The sequence below is a fragment of the Pholcus phalangioides genome, unplaced genomic scaffold (assembly GCF_987345545.1).
Source record: "Pholcus phalangioides strain wild (caught in Gottingen) unplaced genomic scaffold, Ppha-v1.0 ptg000016l_1, whole genome shotgun sequence".
In the NCBI taxonomy this organism is placed as follows: Eukaryota; Metazoa; Arthropoda; class Arachnida; order Araneae; family Pholcidae; genus Pholcus; species Pholcus phalangioides.
The window spans coordinates 4,349,934-4,369,252 of NW_028301609.1; the positions used below are offsets into that span (position 1 = coordinate 4,349,934).

Consider the following 19,319-nt stretch of genomic DNA (forward strand, 5'->3'; position numbering starts at 1 on the left):
AGAGAGAGGGTAAAAACAGGATGTATCCTGTCCTGGTGTTGCTTCTTTTCACGAAAAACTCTCGCATCAACATGCACTATTTTTTGTTGCTTTGAACTGTCTCATATTTTATTTCCCCGAAGGATATATATCATGTTCCTTCTCCGTTTTTTCTCCAGTTTCCATTCCCGTATAGATATGTATTATTTCTTTCCTCCCTCCTCTTAAGATTTTCTGGCAGTTTTTCAAAGTTTACCTTAAGATATGTAACGTTAGAAAATATTTCTTAAAAGAATATTTTTCTTTCGTGAACTTTCGAATCATGTAGAGTGAATGTAAATAAATGCTACTCGATCAAAATGAAGAATATCCTTGATGGGAGCTGGAATGTGGAAGTAAACAACTTCACGCTTACTCCGTTTAAGAGAGGATACTGTTATTAGATACTATCGGCGTATCGTATACGATGGAATCCATTTCATCATAGAAATAGCCACTTTGTTCATCAGTGATAACTTTTCAAATTTAACATAGCTGAAACCTTAACATACTTTCTTGCTTCCAAACTGAACACCATTTCGGTCTATTGCAATGGGAAATTTACTACCCAACGAGTTGTGTCGGAAGTACGCACGTGCACCTAACTGTCCGAGTGCTGGATTTCAGTGCTGCAATATATTTTTCAAACTATGAGTTAAGTGTAATGATTGAATATTTGTACCGAATTGAACAACTTGAGAATGGACTGTTTGGAATCTTGGGGTTCTTGAAGATCAAATGTATGGATCAAGATCGGTTATGTCCGTCTACTCTATGACCGCAACTCATTGCACCAATTGTCTTAAAATCAAATCTGGTTATCAAATAATCAATATAAATGTTGATTCTAAATGGAATATCATTATTCACAGTCCCCCGGATAGGAAACTGATGGACGAAACAGCATCGCACTTGGTTGTTATGCATGTCAGGCCATAGTCACAATGATTTTATCTCATTGAAAAAAATCAATGCATTCTCAAAAAAAACCTTTCATTCCTTAAAAAATTTATTTATTTGTTAAAAATTGCATTCATCTGCAAAAAATATGATTAAGTGGCTGAGCAATGAAAGTATACACCGTATTTCCTGCGTATAAATCCGCGGTGGCACATCCACAGTCGCATTGCGTATATTCCGCATGCGAAATTTCAAGGGGGAAAAACCACATAATCTGCGGCGGCGTATTATCCGCAGGATTTAAAAAAAAAATACAATAAAGACTTACCTTGTATTTCAATAATCAACCCATTGGTACGCTATAATTAGTGAAATTTATTTACGAAGCAATAGCATTATTTACACTCAAAACAAAATTTACAGTTCACAACAAAAACCTTCAAATTCAGATTCATCAGAATCTACTCATCAGGCTGATAACGCCATTTCCTGCAGATTGTCCGCAGCGGTAGATAATCCGAATTTTTCAATGTTTAACCACTTTTTATTTAAAAGATAATCCGCGTATTATACGGAGCAAAACACGGTACTTAGTTTCGAGTTCTTGAATCCAAATTCTCTGAAAAATTATTATAGCTGTTATTAATAGCTATTTTGCGTTTCAAAAAGTGGAAATTATCAATATTCGTGGATTTTTTTTTGGATTTATTCATCAAAAATGGCTTCTTTATTTCGATAACTGAATGTTCTACAATTACCATTTTAAAACCCTATTGAATGCACGGTTCTTGGATTCAATTGCCGGATAAAAACCGGTGCTGCCACATGACAATACCCATCAAATAACATACACATTGAAAAGAATTACACTGCATGCATATTTAGATACCCACCCACAAAAAAAAAATTACCTCGACACTACGAAATACACGCAACAAATAAACTGCGGTCTACTCACCCTGACCCCAAGTCGAGCCCAGGGTATACGGTAAAGTGATGAGAGTTTTCATCGACCGAGTCGTGTGATTACGAAAATCATCCGAATCATACGAACAAGTTATGCAATCGCAACCGTCAAGGCAGAACGTCTGAATGGACGACATAAACACGAACGGTGATCAAGGCAATACAAATTGAAAACGTAAATGCTCCACACACCACAATCCTAACCGATATCAACCACTGTAAGGGAAGTGGCCGCCACCTATATAATCTCTGTCCTCTCTTAGACTCTGATTAACGAATGATGAGTTCCCTCACAGGTTCAACGTTAATGGATAATTTAAAACACAAACACACACACACATATATATCTAAATCCCATTAGTAATTGTAGTCTTGTTGCTGATGGGATGCTTGATGGAGCTCCAAGTAACATCTAATGTCTGGTATGAGGGAGAAAACGCCGTCGAACAATCGTCCCAAATTCACGCGAATTCCTTCCATACGCAAAAAACAAAAAAAAAAAGATAACAATATCTTATGGAATCTAAACTTGGAACTGACTCGATGTGCACTAGATGTAGAAATTTCCAAGGGTATGAAATGCTTCAGGATCCGTTATTCTACGAATCCATTGAAATGGAATGCATAAGAGGCTTCAAAAATGAAATCTCGAGCAACACACATAAAAAGTATGTTGACAATAACAAAAAAGAAAGTATAAGCAATGTGTAAATAACTAAACGGAAAAAAAATGGAGCAGTTTTAAATGCTCTCGAAACTGTGCTCGAAAGTGCTCATTTTAGAGCCTTTTGATATGGGTGGGTTTAAAAATAAACGGGGCGGATACTTTTGAGATGAGAAAGAGAATCGCTCTTCGAGAATTGACGCTTAAAAGCAACTTGAGCTTTAAGAATCGACTGGATTTATGGTCCCCCCCCCCCCGTCATTTGTGGAAATGAAGAGAAAAGGTGAATTGTATCTTTGTGATTTTATTCCTGTATTAACTGGGTTGCGCAGAATACTACACTGCTGGCCACCGTAAATACAACACCCTGAAGGAAGCGTGCAAATAATATGAAATTTACAACATGCATTAGCGGAAGTGAGATATGCAAATGATTAGAATTTCAGCGCAGACGCACATCACGCGCGCCTGTGGCGCCACTTCAAAGCGCTATTTAAGGATTGGAGATTTCGACGATTTGAAGTACGGCAATTGTGTTTTTCTTGTGGTTTTTTCAAAAAAAACGATCATCTTTTGATCAAGTATCCGAGTTCGACAGAGGAAGGATAGTGGCCTACCGATATTGTGGATTATCTTTCAGGGAAATCGGTAGTCGTGTTGGACGAAAGCAAACAACTGTAATGCGGATATGTGATAGTTGGATGCAGGAGGGTACGACGGACCGACATGTTCGATCGCATCCACCTCAGTGCACCACTTCACGTGATAACAGGCGTATTGTGCGTATGGCAGTGACGGATCGCTCAGCCACATCACGAACCATAGCACAGCACATTCAGTCTGTACCGCATCATCCAGTGTCTGCGCGTACCATTCGACGCCGTTTACAGCAGAGTGGTCTGTCCGCAAGACGTCCATTGCTTCGTCTACCCTTGACGCAGAACCACAGACGTCTCCGCCGCCAATGGTGCGATGAAAGAAGGATGTGGATGGCACAATGGAATGAAATTGTCTTTACTGACGAGTCACGCTTCTGTCTGCAACACCACGATGGTCGGATTCGAGTCTGGAGACACCGTGGAGAGAGGATGCTGAACAGCTGCGTTATGCACCGCCACACTGGTCCTGCACCGGGTATTATGGTATGGGGCGGTATTGGATATCACTCTCGCACTCTTCTAGTACGCATTGCCGGTTCTTTAAAAAGCCAGCGCTACATCTCCGAGGTGTTGGAGAAAGTTGTCCTTCCTTACCTTCAGGGCTTGCCCACAGGCATATTTCAACAGGATAATGCGCGACCACACGTGGCACGCATTGTCCAAAGGTTCTTCGTCAATCGCCAGATTGAATTGCTTCCCTGGCCAGCTCGCTCTCCGGATCTTTCGCCGATAGAAAACATGTGGTCCATGGTTGCTCAACGATTGACTCAGATTACATCCCCAGCTGCCACACCAGATCAACTTTGGCAACGCGTGGAAGCTGCTTGGTCTGCCGTACCCCAAGAACACATCCAAAGTCTCTTTGAATCAATGCCGAGGCGTGTGGCAGCGGTGATCTCCAACAATGGCGGCTACTCTGGCTACTGATTTTGGCAGGAACCACACTTCACAGAAGTCTATAAATTTAATCATTTGATGCTTGGTCAACATGTTATCTACAAAATAAATATTGTTGCGATATCTCTTGTCTTTCTTGCTGTTGCAATTTGGGTGGCCAGCAGTGTATTTTTGTTCACGTTACTTTTATCTCATTAAGACTACTACTTCACCAAACACCAACTCTGGCCATATCGCAATATTGCAATTTACTGCCATTAGTGAGATGGGTTGGAAGCGAAGGTGCTGTCTATCGGCGGTCGCCTCGAGTTCGTTAGGGAAAATATCTTATCGATATCCTCCCTTGGGTTCGTACCCGGGACCCTGACAACAACCTTCACGATGGTAGACGAGCATCTTACCACCATGCCACTTGGGATTTCTCATTAAGACTATCTTCTCCAGGGTGATATGGGGGGGGGGGGCCTTCAAGTATTACGTCAGAAATTTTTTTTTAGCAATTTTTGACCCCCCCCCCCGCCCTTGTCAGCAAAACTCTGAATAACCCCTCTCCCACTTGGGGGTCATTCAAGTATTACGTGACCAACGAGGGGTGGGGTTCGGATTTGCTGACTTTTGATGGACAAGGAGAAGGGGTGTTTGAAGGTTGCTTACGTCATCAACCGCCCCTTTTTGAAGATATGAAATATTCAAAGCTGCTGACGAAATTTTGCTGACGGGGGGCGGGGAGGAGAGGGGGGTCAAAGATGGCTGAAAATCTGCTTACGTAATACATAGATGGCCCCTTGTCAGCAAAATTTCGTCATCTGGTCTGCCCTTCTCAATCTTAGCTCATATTGTAGGAATCAGAGACGTACACCGAGGGGGGGGGGAATAGGGGGCAGTTGCCCCCCCCCCCAGACGATAAATATTTATTTTTTTAATGCAAAAAATATATTTTTTAAAATTGAAATTTCGGAAGAAAATACCTTTATATGTTATTATAATCAATTTCTGTTAATTTCAATGCTATTTGAAGGCTATTGTTATGTAACTTCTTTAGATTAATTGTTAACGTTTACTATATAACTTATTTAGAAATTTAACTAGGGTTGGCCGTGAAGAGAGGGGAGAGGTATTATTCCATGCACCCAGGCTCGTTATAGCTGCAAAACTTACAACAACAAAAAACAACACAATCTCGACTAACCATTGACACCAGGAGTCCAAGTAATGAGAGATTTAAATAATGAAAATTTTAATGTACAATGAGCAAAACAATAACACTTGATATGAACTTAGGGGCCCCCCTATGGAATTATACAGACAAAAGAATTTAACACATTTTACCGTTTCTTTACAACTCGCATGACGGTGTAGCTGTCGAGATGGGGGAGGGTAATGACATTACTTGGGCGAAACATATGCTTTGTCAGAGGATTAGAGTTCATTTACTTACGGTCCAGGATAAGAGCATGATCGACGACGGAAGATCTAGTTGACCGTCAGAATTCATCGGGGTTCATCATCATGGATGCGGCCTATCGGAGGAAGACAGCTCTAGTCGCGATGAGGTGGAAGCTGCGTAACCGAGGAAGACAGTGAGGTATTCATTATGAAAGCGGATCAGCGTGGTGTTTTTGATATCGGAGACGTAGCATTCTGCAGGCGGCTGACATCGCAATGGTGCTCGAGTAGTGATTGACCAGCGTCATACGAAGAAGTCGTAGCACACCATGGAAAGTCCTGAGGGTCTTTTATTTAGGAAAGCTCAGGAAGCGGAATCCCCTTGCCTTGATAGACAACGAGAGTTCAAGGGGGGGAGTAAGGGCGAGAGACCCACGGAGACAGAGAAGAGTGTGTCCGAACAGCATCATCTCATCGACAAAAAGCCCGGTTTTTCTCCACTTTTCTCCAGATCTTGAACTTTGTCTGCCTTCCGATTGGACGCGGAGGGGTCACGGGATGACCACGTCATGCTCCTCTCGATGAAAACGCGCGAAAATGGTGACTCACCCCTGGGGGGAAGAAGAGGAGGAGGGACTAGGGAAGGGAGAGCAAGCAAAGTTTCATGTCGAAACACGATCATGATAAATATCTGGAATTTGATGAAAATTGAATCTCTGCTGAAATTATGAGTTGAGAGTTCTGAGATCTTGAATTCGATTTCTTGATTTTATTCCCCGTCGAACGAGACCAATCGCTGCGTCGACGAACAGGGTTAAGTTTGACAAAGGAGGGATTTAACAATTTTAAAATATATAAAAGATAATACAATTTTCAGCCTCGCTGAAACACATAATAATTAATAAGAGTAATTAGTGACTGTGTAGTGTTTGTTTTTACGTGTGGGCCACATATGAACAGGGAGTATTTACGTGTGTGTGTGTGTGAGTATGAAGAATGATAATCACAAAAATAATACCACTACACCTTCCATTTTTCCCATTCTCCATAACACTATGAACTCAAAATTTATCTTTAATAAATTCATTGCGACCCACCCTCTAAGCAATATAATTATAAATCGCATAAAGGCCATTGGTCCCGCGGACAAAATATGGCCCTGGGGGTTATCTGATGCGGCCTGCCTGCCTCAAACCTAATTTTGTAAGAAATGAACTAAGCGGCACATTTACAGATCGCTTAAGTGATCCGTGGTACAATTCCTGAGCATTTTAGCGGACCTTGTTACATTTTCAGACCACTTAAATAACCCGCGGCACAAATCCAGAATACTTAAGCGATCCGTGGCACTTTTAGAGATGTCTTGAGTGACATGTGGCATAGTTTTAGAGCACTGAAGCGGCCCCCAGTGCGGTTCTACATCACTTAAGTGACCCTCGACACAGTTGCCGATTACTTAAGTGATCCGCGGCATAATTACGGATCACTTGAATGATGCATGTCACAGTTCCAAAGCCCTTAAGCGGCCCGCACACATTGCCAGATCACTTGGATCCGCGAAACATTTAGAGACCACTAAAGAGGCTCTGTGGGGCACTCATCAATAGGGGGAATGTTACTTCAAGTGATATTTCACTTGATAAGTCACTCCTCCAATAAGTCAAGTGATAAGTCACTTTCGATACTCCACAAAGTATCGAAAGGTTTATATCGTTTTTGGCGCGCCGAGTAAGATGCCATTAAAAATATTTCATATTTTCATAAAAGGGTGGTTGATGACGTAAGCATTATCCAAACCCCCCGTCACCAAAAGTCAGCAAATCGGGAACCCCTCCCCTTACATCGATGCTGACGTAATACGTTAATGGCCCCTATGACCCAGAGCTATCCTAAGAGGTGTTCGAGTACCAGGCCTCGTGCTTTGGGGGGGGGGGCTCTACTCATGGTGATAGAGGTGAAAAAGAAATAAATATGTGTTACTGACGACATAGGACTTGCATCAGAAAACAACGGTACTTCTTGCTACAACGGGCCCCTTACATTAATAGGAGAGTCCCTGTGAAGTCGGCTTCTCAGCAAAACCTATAAGTCATACAAAAGACCGCAAAGGAACAAAGATATCCAAGGGCCTTTCTCATTCTGGGAGCAGGGTGTTTTTCCTCTAATAAGAGTTGCGAATAAATGGAATAGCTTGCATCCGGGGGTCGTGAGTTCCAACACAGTTGTTACGTTTAAAAAGAAGTACGATGAACACAGTGGAATAAATCGGGAAGTTACCCATTCTAAAAATAAGACAACCGCAATCTGTTTTATACAGGCGGTGTAATTATATATTATATATATATATATTAATTTATAAAATAATTCAATTGACGTGAACGCAGTTAAGTGCAGTGGCACAAATACGGGTCAACAGACAGGACAGGAGTAATTTGCAAGCACTCGTTAAGCCAATTGATTTTGTAAAATGTAATCTTCACGTACAAAAATTGCCATCTCGTCCTAGATATAGTAAATAGATAGATAGAAAGAATTCGACTGTCGCAATTTCAGTTTACACGCCCCGAGAAACGCATTACAACTTACGTACTACAAACATTTAGAGATTCCGATAGAGCCAGCACACATTTCGTGCCGTACATTTATGGTATTTGAGTTATTTGGCAGCCATCACAACGCATTTGATCACCATCGAGAACAATATCTTACGTGGGAAAGCATCTTCACACTATGTGGCATTGCGTTGGCTGGTCTTAATTAATCTGTAAAAACTCATTAGATGACGAGTGATTTTTTTTTTCTCACTCTTTCGGTGTTATTCAGACTTTTGTTGCTCAGTGTGACATTTGTGATTCACAATGACTCAGACATTCTTTTGTAGCATATCAATTGCCGTTTCTCGACTACACTTCACTACGCAGAATGGGTTTGAAAAAAATAGGTGTGGAGAGAATGCCACTTTTGCAGTCCATGAAATGCAAAGTATCTTTCAGTTGCTGTAGTTCAGCGTTTCTCGACCTATGATCCGAGGACCAGAGCTGGTCCGCAGGGTAGCAAGATTATTAAATTGAATTAATTTACTCATTGATTAACTCACACAATATCAGAATGAAACAGTTGACCAGCAGTTTAATCGAATGAAAAAATTATTCAATTGTGTGCGTATAATTGATATTAAGAATATCTTATCGATTCAAAGAAACAAATAGACATCTATACTTCTTGTGATCATATTTGATCGAGAAAAAAGTACGGAAACCGCGAGTCTAAATAAAGGAAATTTCTGACAAAATTGAATTTACGATAAACAAGTCGCAGTGAATAAAAATGCATTTCACGGGAAAAAAAAGGAACGTTCATCTTAACCATGGTGACCATATTTCATTGAGGAAAAATATAGTAAATTGGTTCTTGAATACGGCAAAATATGAGGACGAAATTATGCATGAATTCGTTGGGATCTCTAGAGAGGAACGTTTACAAGGTGCATGTCCGGTTGATATATGTACGTATATTTCCGTCTTTGTAAAAATATAAAGGAATGTATTTTAAATAACTTACACGAAAGAGAGGCCACAACACAGATTTTGTCCGATAAGGTGCATTTCAAAAATCATCGTCAATTTACAAGCTGGTAATTACGCTGAGCTTATACAGGGTGATCAGCGAATAAGCCCTTATTTCAAAATTAAATATCTCTACAACAAAGATCAATAGAATTATGCGGTAAACGGTACGTTTATTAGCAAAACTGCAAGAATGTTGTACAGAAATTTCGAAAATTTAGTTCTTTTTTTAATTTTTAAAAATTTAAAAAAAAAAACAAAACTGGAGATTTTGGGGTTCCGAAAATCCTCATTTGTGTGAAGAGAAACCACTGCATTCGCCTAAAGTTACTGCATGGGCTGCGGTATGCGCCAGAGGCATTATCGTCCCCTTCTTCGTGCGAGAAACTATTACTACTGAACGTTGCGTTACAATTTTGGAACAATTTGTCAGCACACATGGCGCATACCGCAGCCCATGCAGTAACTTTAGGCGAATGCAGTGGTTTCTCTTCGCACAAATGAGGATTTTCGGAACCCCAAAATCTCCAGGTTGTTTTTTTTTTAAATTTTAAAAAATTTTAAAAAAAACTAAATTTTCGAAATTTCTGTACAACATTCTTGCAGTTTTGCTAATAAACGTACCGTTTACCGCATAATTCTATTGATCTTTGTTGTAGAGATATTTAATTTTGAAATAAGGGCTTATTCGCTAATCACCCTGCATGTACAACATGATATTTTGACAATGGTTTAAGCTGAGCGACATTTACGATTTGGAACATTCGATCTCTTGCATTGCGAAAATATGAATGATGTTATTTTATTTGTTCGTGAGACTATAATTGAATCGTTGAGAACAAGAAACGGTACTTCTTGTACTGTTTTTATATAGAGTAAATTTTATAACTGTTTTAACTATGTGTAACAAATTTTCAGTTTGTAGAAGCCAGAATAGTTGTTAACCTAACTAAAATACCGAATGAAATATCTTTTCAGGTTACATTATGAATTTCGAATCCGAAATCGAATTATCATTGGTTCGTTTTAAATTTGAATGGAGTCGTCGTCGCAGAGAACGTTATTGCGACGCAGATCGTAACCTACGGTCGTGAGTATACATCATGGTTGGGCGAGAAATCCTTCCGGCTATTGATTAACTTGGTTATTCCTCGCTGAAACTTTGGAGTTTAATGTTCCATAAAATTTGGCACCGCTGGCATTATATCATAGTTTGAAATACTGCTTGCCAGTTCGGATGAAAGTGAAAAGTCTGTGTATTCTCGGTGTGAAATTACCCTCGGTCTAAAAGTTTTCTGCCGCAACGCAAGGTCTCTATGGATGGTGCGTTTGTTTTAAGGCAGAAAACTTTTTGCAAAAATATTAAACAAAATATTGTTAAAAAAATATCTATCTACCTCTCGAGTGGTTAATTTTTATGGTCATTACGTTAATTTTTATCTCCACTGGTACACATTTGATTCCGTGCCGGGAAACTGATATTTTTTTTGTTTTTTTAAGGGCGAGAACTTTAGGTTTCATTGTAAATCTACGAATGATTCATACTGAAATTAGTTCTTATTTTTAACTATTTCAATAACCCTTGACAAAGATATCGGAATTCTAAACAATTCGTAAAATCCTGAACACAATCTCAAAGTAACATTAATGACTTTAAGTAACTGATGACTTTTCGCTTTCGTGCACACACGTACTTTTTTTTACAACTTCCACACGTATATATTACCTTATATATTTTACACATATTACCCACAATTCCACACGTACTATGGAACTGTGTGCAATACTCTTCCCTACAGTGTCCGGTCAGCGTGCCTCACTGGAAAAATTAAGTGTGACCGAAACTAGATGTCGCATTGTAATCGCGCGTATGTTCGTTTGTTTTTTATATAAATTTTGCTGGCCAGGAGTTAACCATAAACGAACTGATGGTCTACCATTGCATGCAACAGTAAGAGCTTATATTGAAGGTATCTTTTTCTGAGGAAGAGAGAGAAGTCCCCCCACTCTTCAAATTTGATTAGAGAGATGTGTAAAATGTGGGAATCCGTGCAAAATTCTGTAGAAAAGTACCAATGAAATAGAAGCATAGTAAAGCAAGCCATAAATCTTGTCCAACGACAATGCAATTTCCCATCTCCGAGAAATCCAAAAAAGGAGGCAAAAAGCAAGTGTCATTCGATACGTTCTTTTTAAAATCGTACAAAAAGAGTAAGAATGCAAACAACAGTAAGTCCGTAAATCGTCCAACACGAGATAGTCCTCTTCTCTCTCGTCGTTTAGAGTAAGTTAATTTGCATACATTATCGTATCGCATGTTTGTTTATGGCGTTATTACATTATATATACTGTACATATTTCATTTGAAAGCTAATCCCTAATCCTTCACCTCTCTTTGTTTGTGTGGCCCCCTTCAGTACTTGTCGTGGCATCTCCTTTCTATCTGTTACCCCATTTAAGAGTATCCCAGGGCAATAAACGAGCCACATGGCATCAGGTTGCGAACTACTGTATATTATATAACTAGCAAAGAAAAATCATTTCACTGAAACTTTTGCTGTCACCTATCGAATAAAACTGTTATAATTTTCCTATTTATGTTGCTGAATAGATTCTAAATAGCGTAATAAATTGATAAAAGTCACATTGCATCATATTGATAGTATTTTAAAAAGCAATAATATACATGAAATTATTAAATTTACTGAAAAAATTTTAACAGTTAATTTTTGTGAAAATTAATATTATATCAGTAAATTTTGTGAAGTATGGCCGTTTTCACTTGAACGAGTGATTGAGATCAAAATGTGTCCTCATAGCCTAGAGCGGAATGAATTTGCCATCCCTGGGTGGCCAAGAACGGCTATACTTCTCAATTGTAATAATATTTTTATCCTTTACATAAATATCAACCGTTTAAGTTTTGAAGTCAATATCATAATTTAATAAATATTTTTGTTTATAAAATTATTTTATTATACTACATTCCATTATTTTTTCAATATAGTTCACCAATTGTAAAACACCAATTGTTACGAATGTAAATAAAAAATCATATTAGTTTTATTCGGTAGGTGGCAGCAGATATTTGAGATCAATGATATATGTTATAAACCTGTTCGATTGCAGTGGTACTTAATATGGTGCCATATGGCTCTCTAGCGTCTCTGGGATATTCTGGGGGGGGGGGGAGCACAGGTAAAAATCAGATGAAGGGGAACCACAAGTGCTGAAGAGGGGCCCTCAGAGAGAGAGAGAGAGAGGCGATACATTTCAACGGATTTATGGTGGGAGAAAATGTTAATACTGTCTGAATCCAGCACATCATGGAACTAGGGCGATCTAAATCCACGGGCGCATATGGGCAGGACCTGGACCCCTAATATCCATAGGGTGAGGGGCACATGATGAGATCTGGTACTACACAATTTCTGGATGTAATTAATATGCAAGTTATTACTTCTCTCCAGCCAAGTTCGGGTGACTCAAGACCACTTTGTCAGTGCCATCTTAATACGTGTGTCCACCCTGGAACGGCCCAGGGGAGGGGGGGGGGGCCTCAAGTTTGAAAGGGGTGCTCATGATAACGATATCTGGTCAAAATTTGCGAGAGCAATATGTGAATAGTATACTAGAAAGACATTTCTATCCAAGTACGGGACCTTAGAAACATTACTGTATCCAAGGAGGGGAAGCCGATGGGGCTCTTCAGACGACCCTGCACTTTTCCTGAAGACCCATGATGTTGAGACGCCCTCCTCTCAAGAGGAAAGTTCACTGATTTCTGGCCCAGGATAGGCGCAGGGCAAGGTCAATATCTCTGAAAATTCATTCGCTCCTCCAATATATGTATTTTATTATATTACATATTATTATTATTATTTTATTGTATTATTGATTAAATGCCGCTCTTATTGGTCATTTTTATGTGAATGAATAATTGTGTGGAACGAATTATCCGTGTTTCCAGTATTTCCTATGAGGGAGTTTGATTCGAATAACGAGCTATTCGTATAACGAGCACGTTCGCGGAACGAATTAAGCTCGTGGACCGAAATTCCATTGTACATTGTTCCAAACTCAACGTCATAGTATTTTATGACGCGAAATGAGGAAGTAAATGGTTTTGATAGAGATGTTAAGAAATCCTGCCACAGAGCTCAAGAAGTTTGATTACATGTTTTAAGAAAACTAGCTTGCACATTGCAGAACTAGCTTAAGACACAAAGCGACACTTCTCCCCACGTTTTCTGTGCTATCCCTGTATTAAAACATTTTCAAAATTTCACAGCATCCAGATGGATAATTGAAGCTGTAGACCATGGATGCTTAGTCCATGGCCCGCCGGCCAAATGTGGCCCTCGGAGTCATCTGATGTGACCCGCAACAAATAACCAAACCACTCAAGTGACCAACGAAAGTTAATAAAATCATTTGAGTGACCCATCGCATATTTCTAGATTGCTTCAATGTCTCACTGCACGTTTCCAGATCGTTTAAGCTGCCAACGGTGCGTATTCAGATCTCTAAAGCGATCCCAATCACATTTGCAAATCACCAGAGCGGCCCCAAGCACATTTATAAATCACTTTGAACGACCGCAAGAACATTTCCAACTCACTTGAGAGGCTTGCGGTACGCCTGCAGTTCACTCAAGTGGCATGTGGTACATTTACAGATCATTAACCAAGTGACTGACGGTACGTTTACAGATCCCTCGAGCGGCCCACAGCACGCTTCGAGATCACTTGAGGGGCTCGCAGCTTACCTAAAGATCACTTAAGCTGCCCACGACATGAAAACAAACGGTCCAATGCATTCTAATCGATCATTTAAGTGATTCTTAGCACGTTTTTAGATCACTTAAATATGCTATGGCACATTTCCACAAGACTCAAGTGGCCAGCTGCACACCTTTCAGATCACCAGAGTGATTCGAGGCACATATCCAGATAACTCAAAGTGGCACGGCACAAGTTTCCAAACCAATGAAGTGACATGCACTCCCTAAAAGGTTCAGCACCTTTTTGCTGCAGTCAGCTCAGAATATGCTAACATCAATTACAGAGACGCTGTATTTTTAGAAAATTCTTGGAACCATTTCCGAATATTTGAAATTTAGTTAAATTTATTGATATGTGAAAAATATTCGCCAATATTTTTTGACTATTTGGAATCGAATAAATTTCTTTAATATTGCGTGTTTAAACTGAAGAGCCAAAAAACTGGTACAGTCATGCGGATGCAAATAAAGAGATATGGAACCAATCAGAGTACGGCACTGCGGTCGGCAACGCCTATATAACACAACAAGTGTCTGACATAGTTGTTAGATCGGTTACTGCTATAATGGCAGGTTATCGAGATTTAAGTGAGTTTGAACGTGGTGTTATAGTCGGCGCACGAGAGATGGGGCATAGCATCTCCGAGGTAGCGATGAAATTTGGATTTTCACGTATGACCATTTCACGAGTGTACCGTGAATATCGGGAATCCGGTAAAAAATTGAATCTACGACATCGCTGCACCCGGAAAAAGATCATGCAAGAACGGGACCAACGACGACTAACGAGAATCATTAAACGTGACTGACGTGCAACCCTTCCGCAAATTGCTGCAGATTTCAATGCTGGGCCATCAACAAGTGTCGGCGTGCGAACCATTCAACGAAACATCATCGATATGGGCTTTCGGAGTCGAAGGCCCACTCGTGTACCCTTGATGACTGCACGACACGAAGCTTTACGCCTGGCCTGGGCCCGACAACACCGACATTGGACTGTTGAGGACTGGAAACACGTTGCCTGGTCTGACGAGTCTCGGTTCCAATTGCTTCGAGCTGATGGGCGTGTACGGGTATGGAGACAACCTCATGAATCCATGGACCGTACACGTCAACAGGGGACTGTTCAAGCTGGTGGACGCTCTGTGATGGTATGGGGCGTGTGCAGTTGGCGTGATATGGGACCCCTGATACGTCTAGATACGACACTGACAGGTCACAGGTACGTAAGTATCCTGTCTGATCACCTGCACCCATTCATGTCCATTGTGCATTCCGACGGACTTGGACAATTTCAGCAGGACAATGCGACACCCCACACGTCCAGAATTGCTACAAAGTGGCTCCAGGAACACTCTTCTGACTTTAGACACTTCCGCTGGCCACCTAAATCCCCAGACATGAACATTATTGAACATATCTGGGATGCCTTGCAACGTGCTGTTCTCCACCCCCTCTTACTCCTACGGATTTATGGACAGCCTTGCAGGATTCATGGTGTCAATTACCTCCAGCACTACTTCAGACATTAGTGGAGTCCATGCCACGTCGTGTTGCGGCACTTCTGCGGGCTCGCGGGGGCCCTACACGATATTAGGCAGGTGGACCAGTTTTTTTGGCTCTTCAATGTAATGTCACACACAACAAATAATGTTATTCTAATATTTATTACACACAAACTTCACAACAATAAAATTCTCAAGTAACAATTTTTTTTCCCAAGACACTGAACGTTTCATTTTCCCAAAAAAGAAACCTTGCAGTAAGTACTCTAATGTGCCTTGCCACACAGTTTGGGAATCTCTAGTATTCAATGGCTGGAGCCAGGCCAAATTTATGGGCCAAAAAAATACACAATACACCTACACTCTATCACAATTTTAATGCTTTCTTATAAGCCGTGTATTCCAATACATTTTTTTATATGTATCGGAAAGGGGAAAAATTTATATCAGTAGGGAAACTGTTTCTTTTCCCGATTTCATAATAAATTGTAGAAATCGTTTTATGGATAAACATTTTTCTATGTTTTATCGTGAATTCGAAAGCTTCCAGACATTACTCGAAAGAAATAAATGGGAGTTATATATAGAATTTCCTTTTATGTAATATTTTCTTTGATTTTCAAACGAAATCGCGGTAAATACCACAAAAAAAAAAATTGTATTCAAAATACATGCTTACGAAACAAAAAGAAACTCTTTATAATATAAAGGGAAAGGAAATTTTTCTAAAAAGAGGAATTTTTATCGAAGTCGTTTGTTTTATAGTTTCCTATTTCTTGTAAAAATGATATATTGAAAATATAGGATATTACGTGCACGAATCACGACAAACCGAAAAAAAACCCCACTATAAACCAAAATATTTGATGATTTCTATCTAATATTATGAATGAATCCAAACATACGTGTTTGTTACGGTAAATGTGATAAATCGGTGATTACGTCGTCACCCATGAGTACATTATCACCAATCGACTCGGCAAGTTTCACAAATTTCACTACATTCATCACTTTTACCGGTAGATAAAAGAAGTTTATAAGTTTGAAAGATATGAAATAAAGCATGCGAAATAATCACTTAGATTCAATCACTTATCAATTTGCCCCCGTATGTGATGGATGCATCTATACTCAATTTGCCATAAAAATTAGTTAAAATAAGTGTAAACTCTCTTCTTGAAATTGACTTTCTTCACATGTATCAACATGTGCGCAAATCCGGTATCACCGGCAAATATTTTTACACTAGACTGAAGTTTGATCATAAATACCGGCGAATTGAATTTATTAACCATTTATATTATATTTACCAATACGAGCTGGGCTATACGAGCAATTATACACATATAATAACCAGCGGTTATGCATAATCACCGAATTCATCATCTTTACCGTAACACATATCGTAATGATTAATGAATAAATAAAAATGTATGCATCAGCTTTTCTATAACGCAATTGGGGTACGTCTAAAATTGGTTTAGTTTCTATGAATCGATGTAAAATCGGGTAAACATGAATTCAGTAAATGTATTTACGTTACCTTTAAAATTACGAAACATTTATTGGGAAAGCTGAAAAAAAATTGAAAAACAATGCCAAAAAAATCAATTTAATCTTAATTGACTATATTTATTCGTTAATGAAAGAATTTCATAGAAATTTACTCTCGAACGCCATCAATTTTAATCACCAGTGAAGCGAAGATGTTTACGTTCCAATTTTCATACTGGGCATTTTTGATTAGTTTATTCTATAGTTGATTACTGTACGCTACATAACTAGAAAAAAATAAAGAGCAATCTATGAGTTTCCTCCCAATTTCATTCGTTGTCCGTATTATATATATTCATCTATAAATTAATTTTTGATAGTTCACAAGCTATCTTGAATACGGGGATATTCCCTTGAAACATGCTAGAATGCTACCTTATTTAAATGGTTAAAAATTATGATATTCATACGATTCTTACAACATGTTTGCAACATGTTCAATTTCTTTATACCCTTTGTTTTCTAGGATCTAAATTTTAAATTTCAATGATTGAAATTCGAAACTGACATTTATTACTGCACATATTAAATTAAATTTCTATCCTGTTAAACATTTTATTCAAACATAGTGTATTTTATATTACTACATATGTATTATACTTCATTTATATACTGTAAATGTTTGTATTCGCTCACAATAGTGTATTAAGTTGTATTTTTTTACAAGTACAAATAGTACACTTAATGATATCATATCCATCTCTTGTAGGACACGAATAGTGTCAAACAATAAAAAATTGATCAATTGATTAATTGAATCCGAAAAACTGTAGCATTTGGTTATACATGTATTGCGATTTTCAATGTGTGTAAATAGCAAAGCTGGGAATCCATTAAAATTTTTAGGTGGTTAATCAAAAATTTTCAGTCCATTAATCGAATATTTTTGTGACCATATAATATTAATATAGTTGCAGTAAAAATATGTTTTATTTCTTGATAATATAATATTTTTTCACGGGCCCGTTTGATAAAATAAATATAATATAACCGTTATAAAGCTATAATAATATAAATATAATATAATATAACCCGGCCGTTTAAAGCTATTTAATATGCTGAGCATAATTACCGCAACCTGAAATTTCTTCACTTGGGTTTCGTTTTTTTTGTAAAAATCGGTTATTTTGGTTATTATTTACTGATTTCGAACTTTTGATTATACTGTCGCTCGTTTCCTTAGAAACTCTTCTCGAATGGTACTTGTGAGAGGATGAGCTGATGCTTCCAAGAATACGAAAAACTACTGCTCATAGTGGATGGGACAATAAATTTTGGACGTCTAAAACTCCCATCAAACTCAATTTGAAACTGAAATTTCAAATTGAATTTCGTTCAATCTAATTTGATCAAAAAATATTGATTCAAATAAATTTTAAATATGGTTACTTATCCAAAATGTTCTGCATAGAACATGATTTATGAAACATATCTAATCGGTTTCTTCAAAAAAAAAATCAAGTCAATTCACCAACTTTTAATAAAAATTCTAATCGATTAATCGAGTCGATTAACTCAACTAAAACTGTTATCTGTAATTAACAATTGATCGATTAATCGATTAATCAAACCATCCCTGATAAATCGAAATACATTTTTGAAACTGCATACCAATTGAAGTTGTGAAACATTTTGAAATAGATTTTCACATATTCGGATACACTTTTGAACTCTTTCCAGAATTACCAAAAATAGGAATTTATACGGATTTGTAGGAATTTATTATTAGTATTTTTTTTTCATTGCATACTATCAAATAATGAATTTTTTTTCGGACTCAAATTTCTCTTATTATTCTTTTGAGACGTAAGATTGAAATTTCAAACTATTTTTCGAAAGTATGGAGTTGAAAACTACGATTTTAAATTTTTTCTCCACCAAATCCAAGTGTTCAGAATCAAATTGAAATTAATATATTTTTATTTATTGTAAATTATATATGCATTTTCGAGAGAGAGAGAGAGAGTTTGAAGTATTTTAAAAATTATTCTACCTTAAATTGATAATTTTCATAATTTATCCTATTTGATTATGTTTATTCAAAGAACTTCCGCTCGTATATCTTCCCTGTGAAATTCCTATACTAACAATTAAATTTTCATTCAAATTTTATTTCATGGAATTTTTCAAACGCAAATTATACAAAGATATATTTCCCAGAATACTATGATGAAAGTTATTGAGAATCACATTTTAAAACAAATTATTGACATTAAACTGCTAAAATAAATACCATATCGAAGTTCTGAATTGAATATTGGTATTTTCCTTGTAATTTTATGGAATCAAAGTAAAAGCCGGAAATATTATCGTCATAAAGCGAAATTTATGTATTATGATTTTTTTTTTGTCAAATTCGAATTTTATGTCCCCAGAGGTCTTTTAATTCCGGAATTAAGATAGAAGTTTTCGAGAATGAAA

General features: G+C 38.0%; 1 protein-coding gene across 4 annotated transcripts in view; it reads right to left on the reverse strand.

Annotated features, from left to right (window-relative positions):
- The window catches only part of LOC149074904 (uncharacterized), a 177,426-nt gene that overhangs the window by 107,846 nt on the left and 50,261 nt on the right, over positions 1–19,319 (reverse strand). Inside the window, exon 1 of one of the 4 annotated variants that reach the window (XM_089245849.1) lies at positions 1,877–2,090. The exons of the other annotated variants lie outside the window; for them this stretch is intronic. Coding sequence (XP_089101975.1) covers positions 1,877–2,021 — 145 coding nt within the window. The 5' untranslated portion in view covers positions 2,022–2,090. Of the gene's footprint in view, positions 1–1,876; positions 2,091–19,319 lie in introns of those variants that run through there. 4 annotated transcript variants of the gene reach the window in all.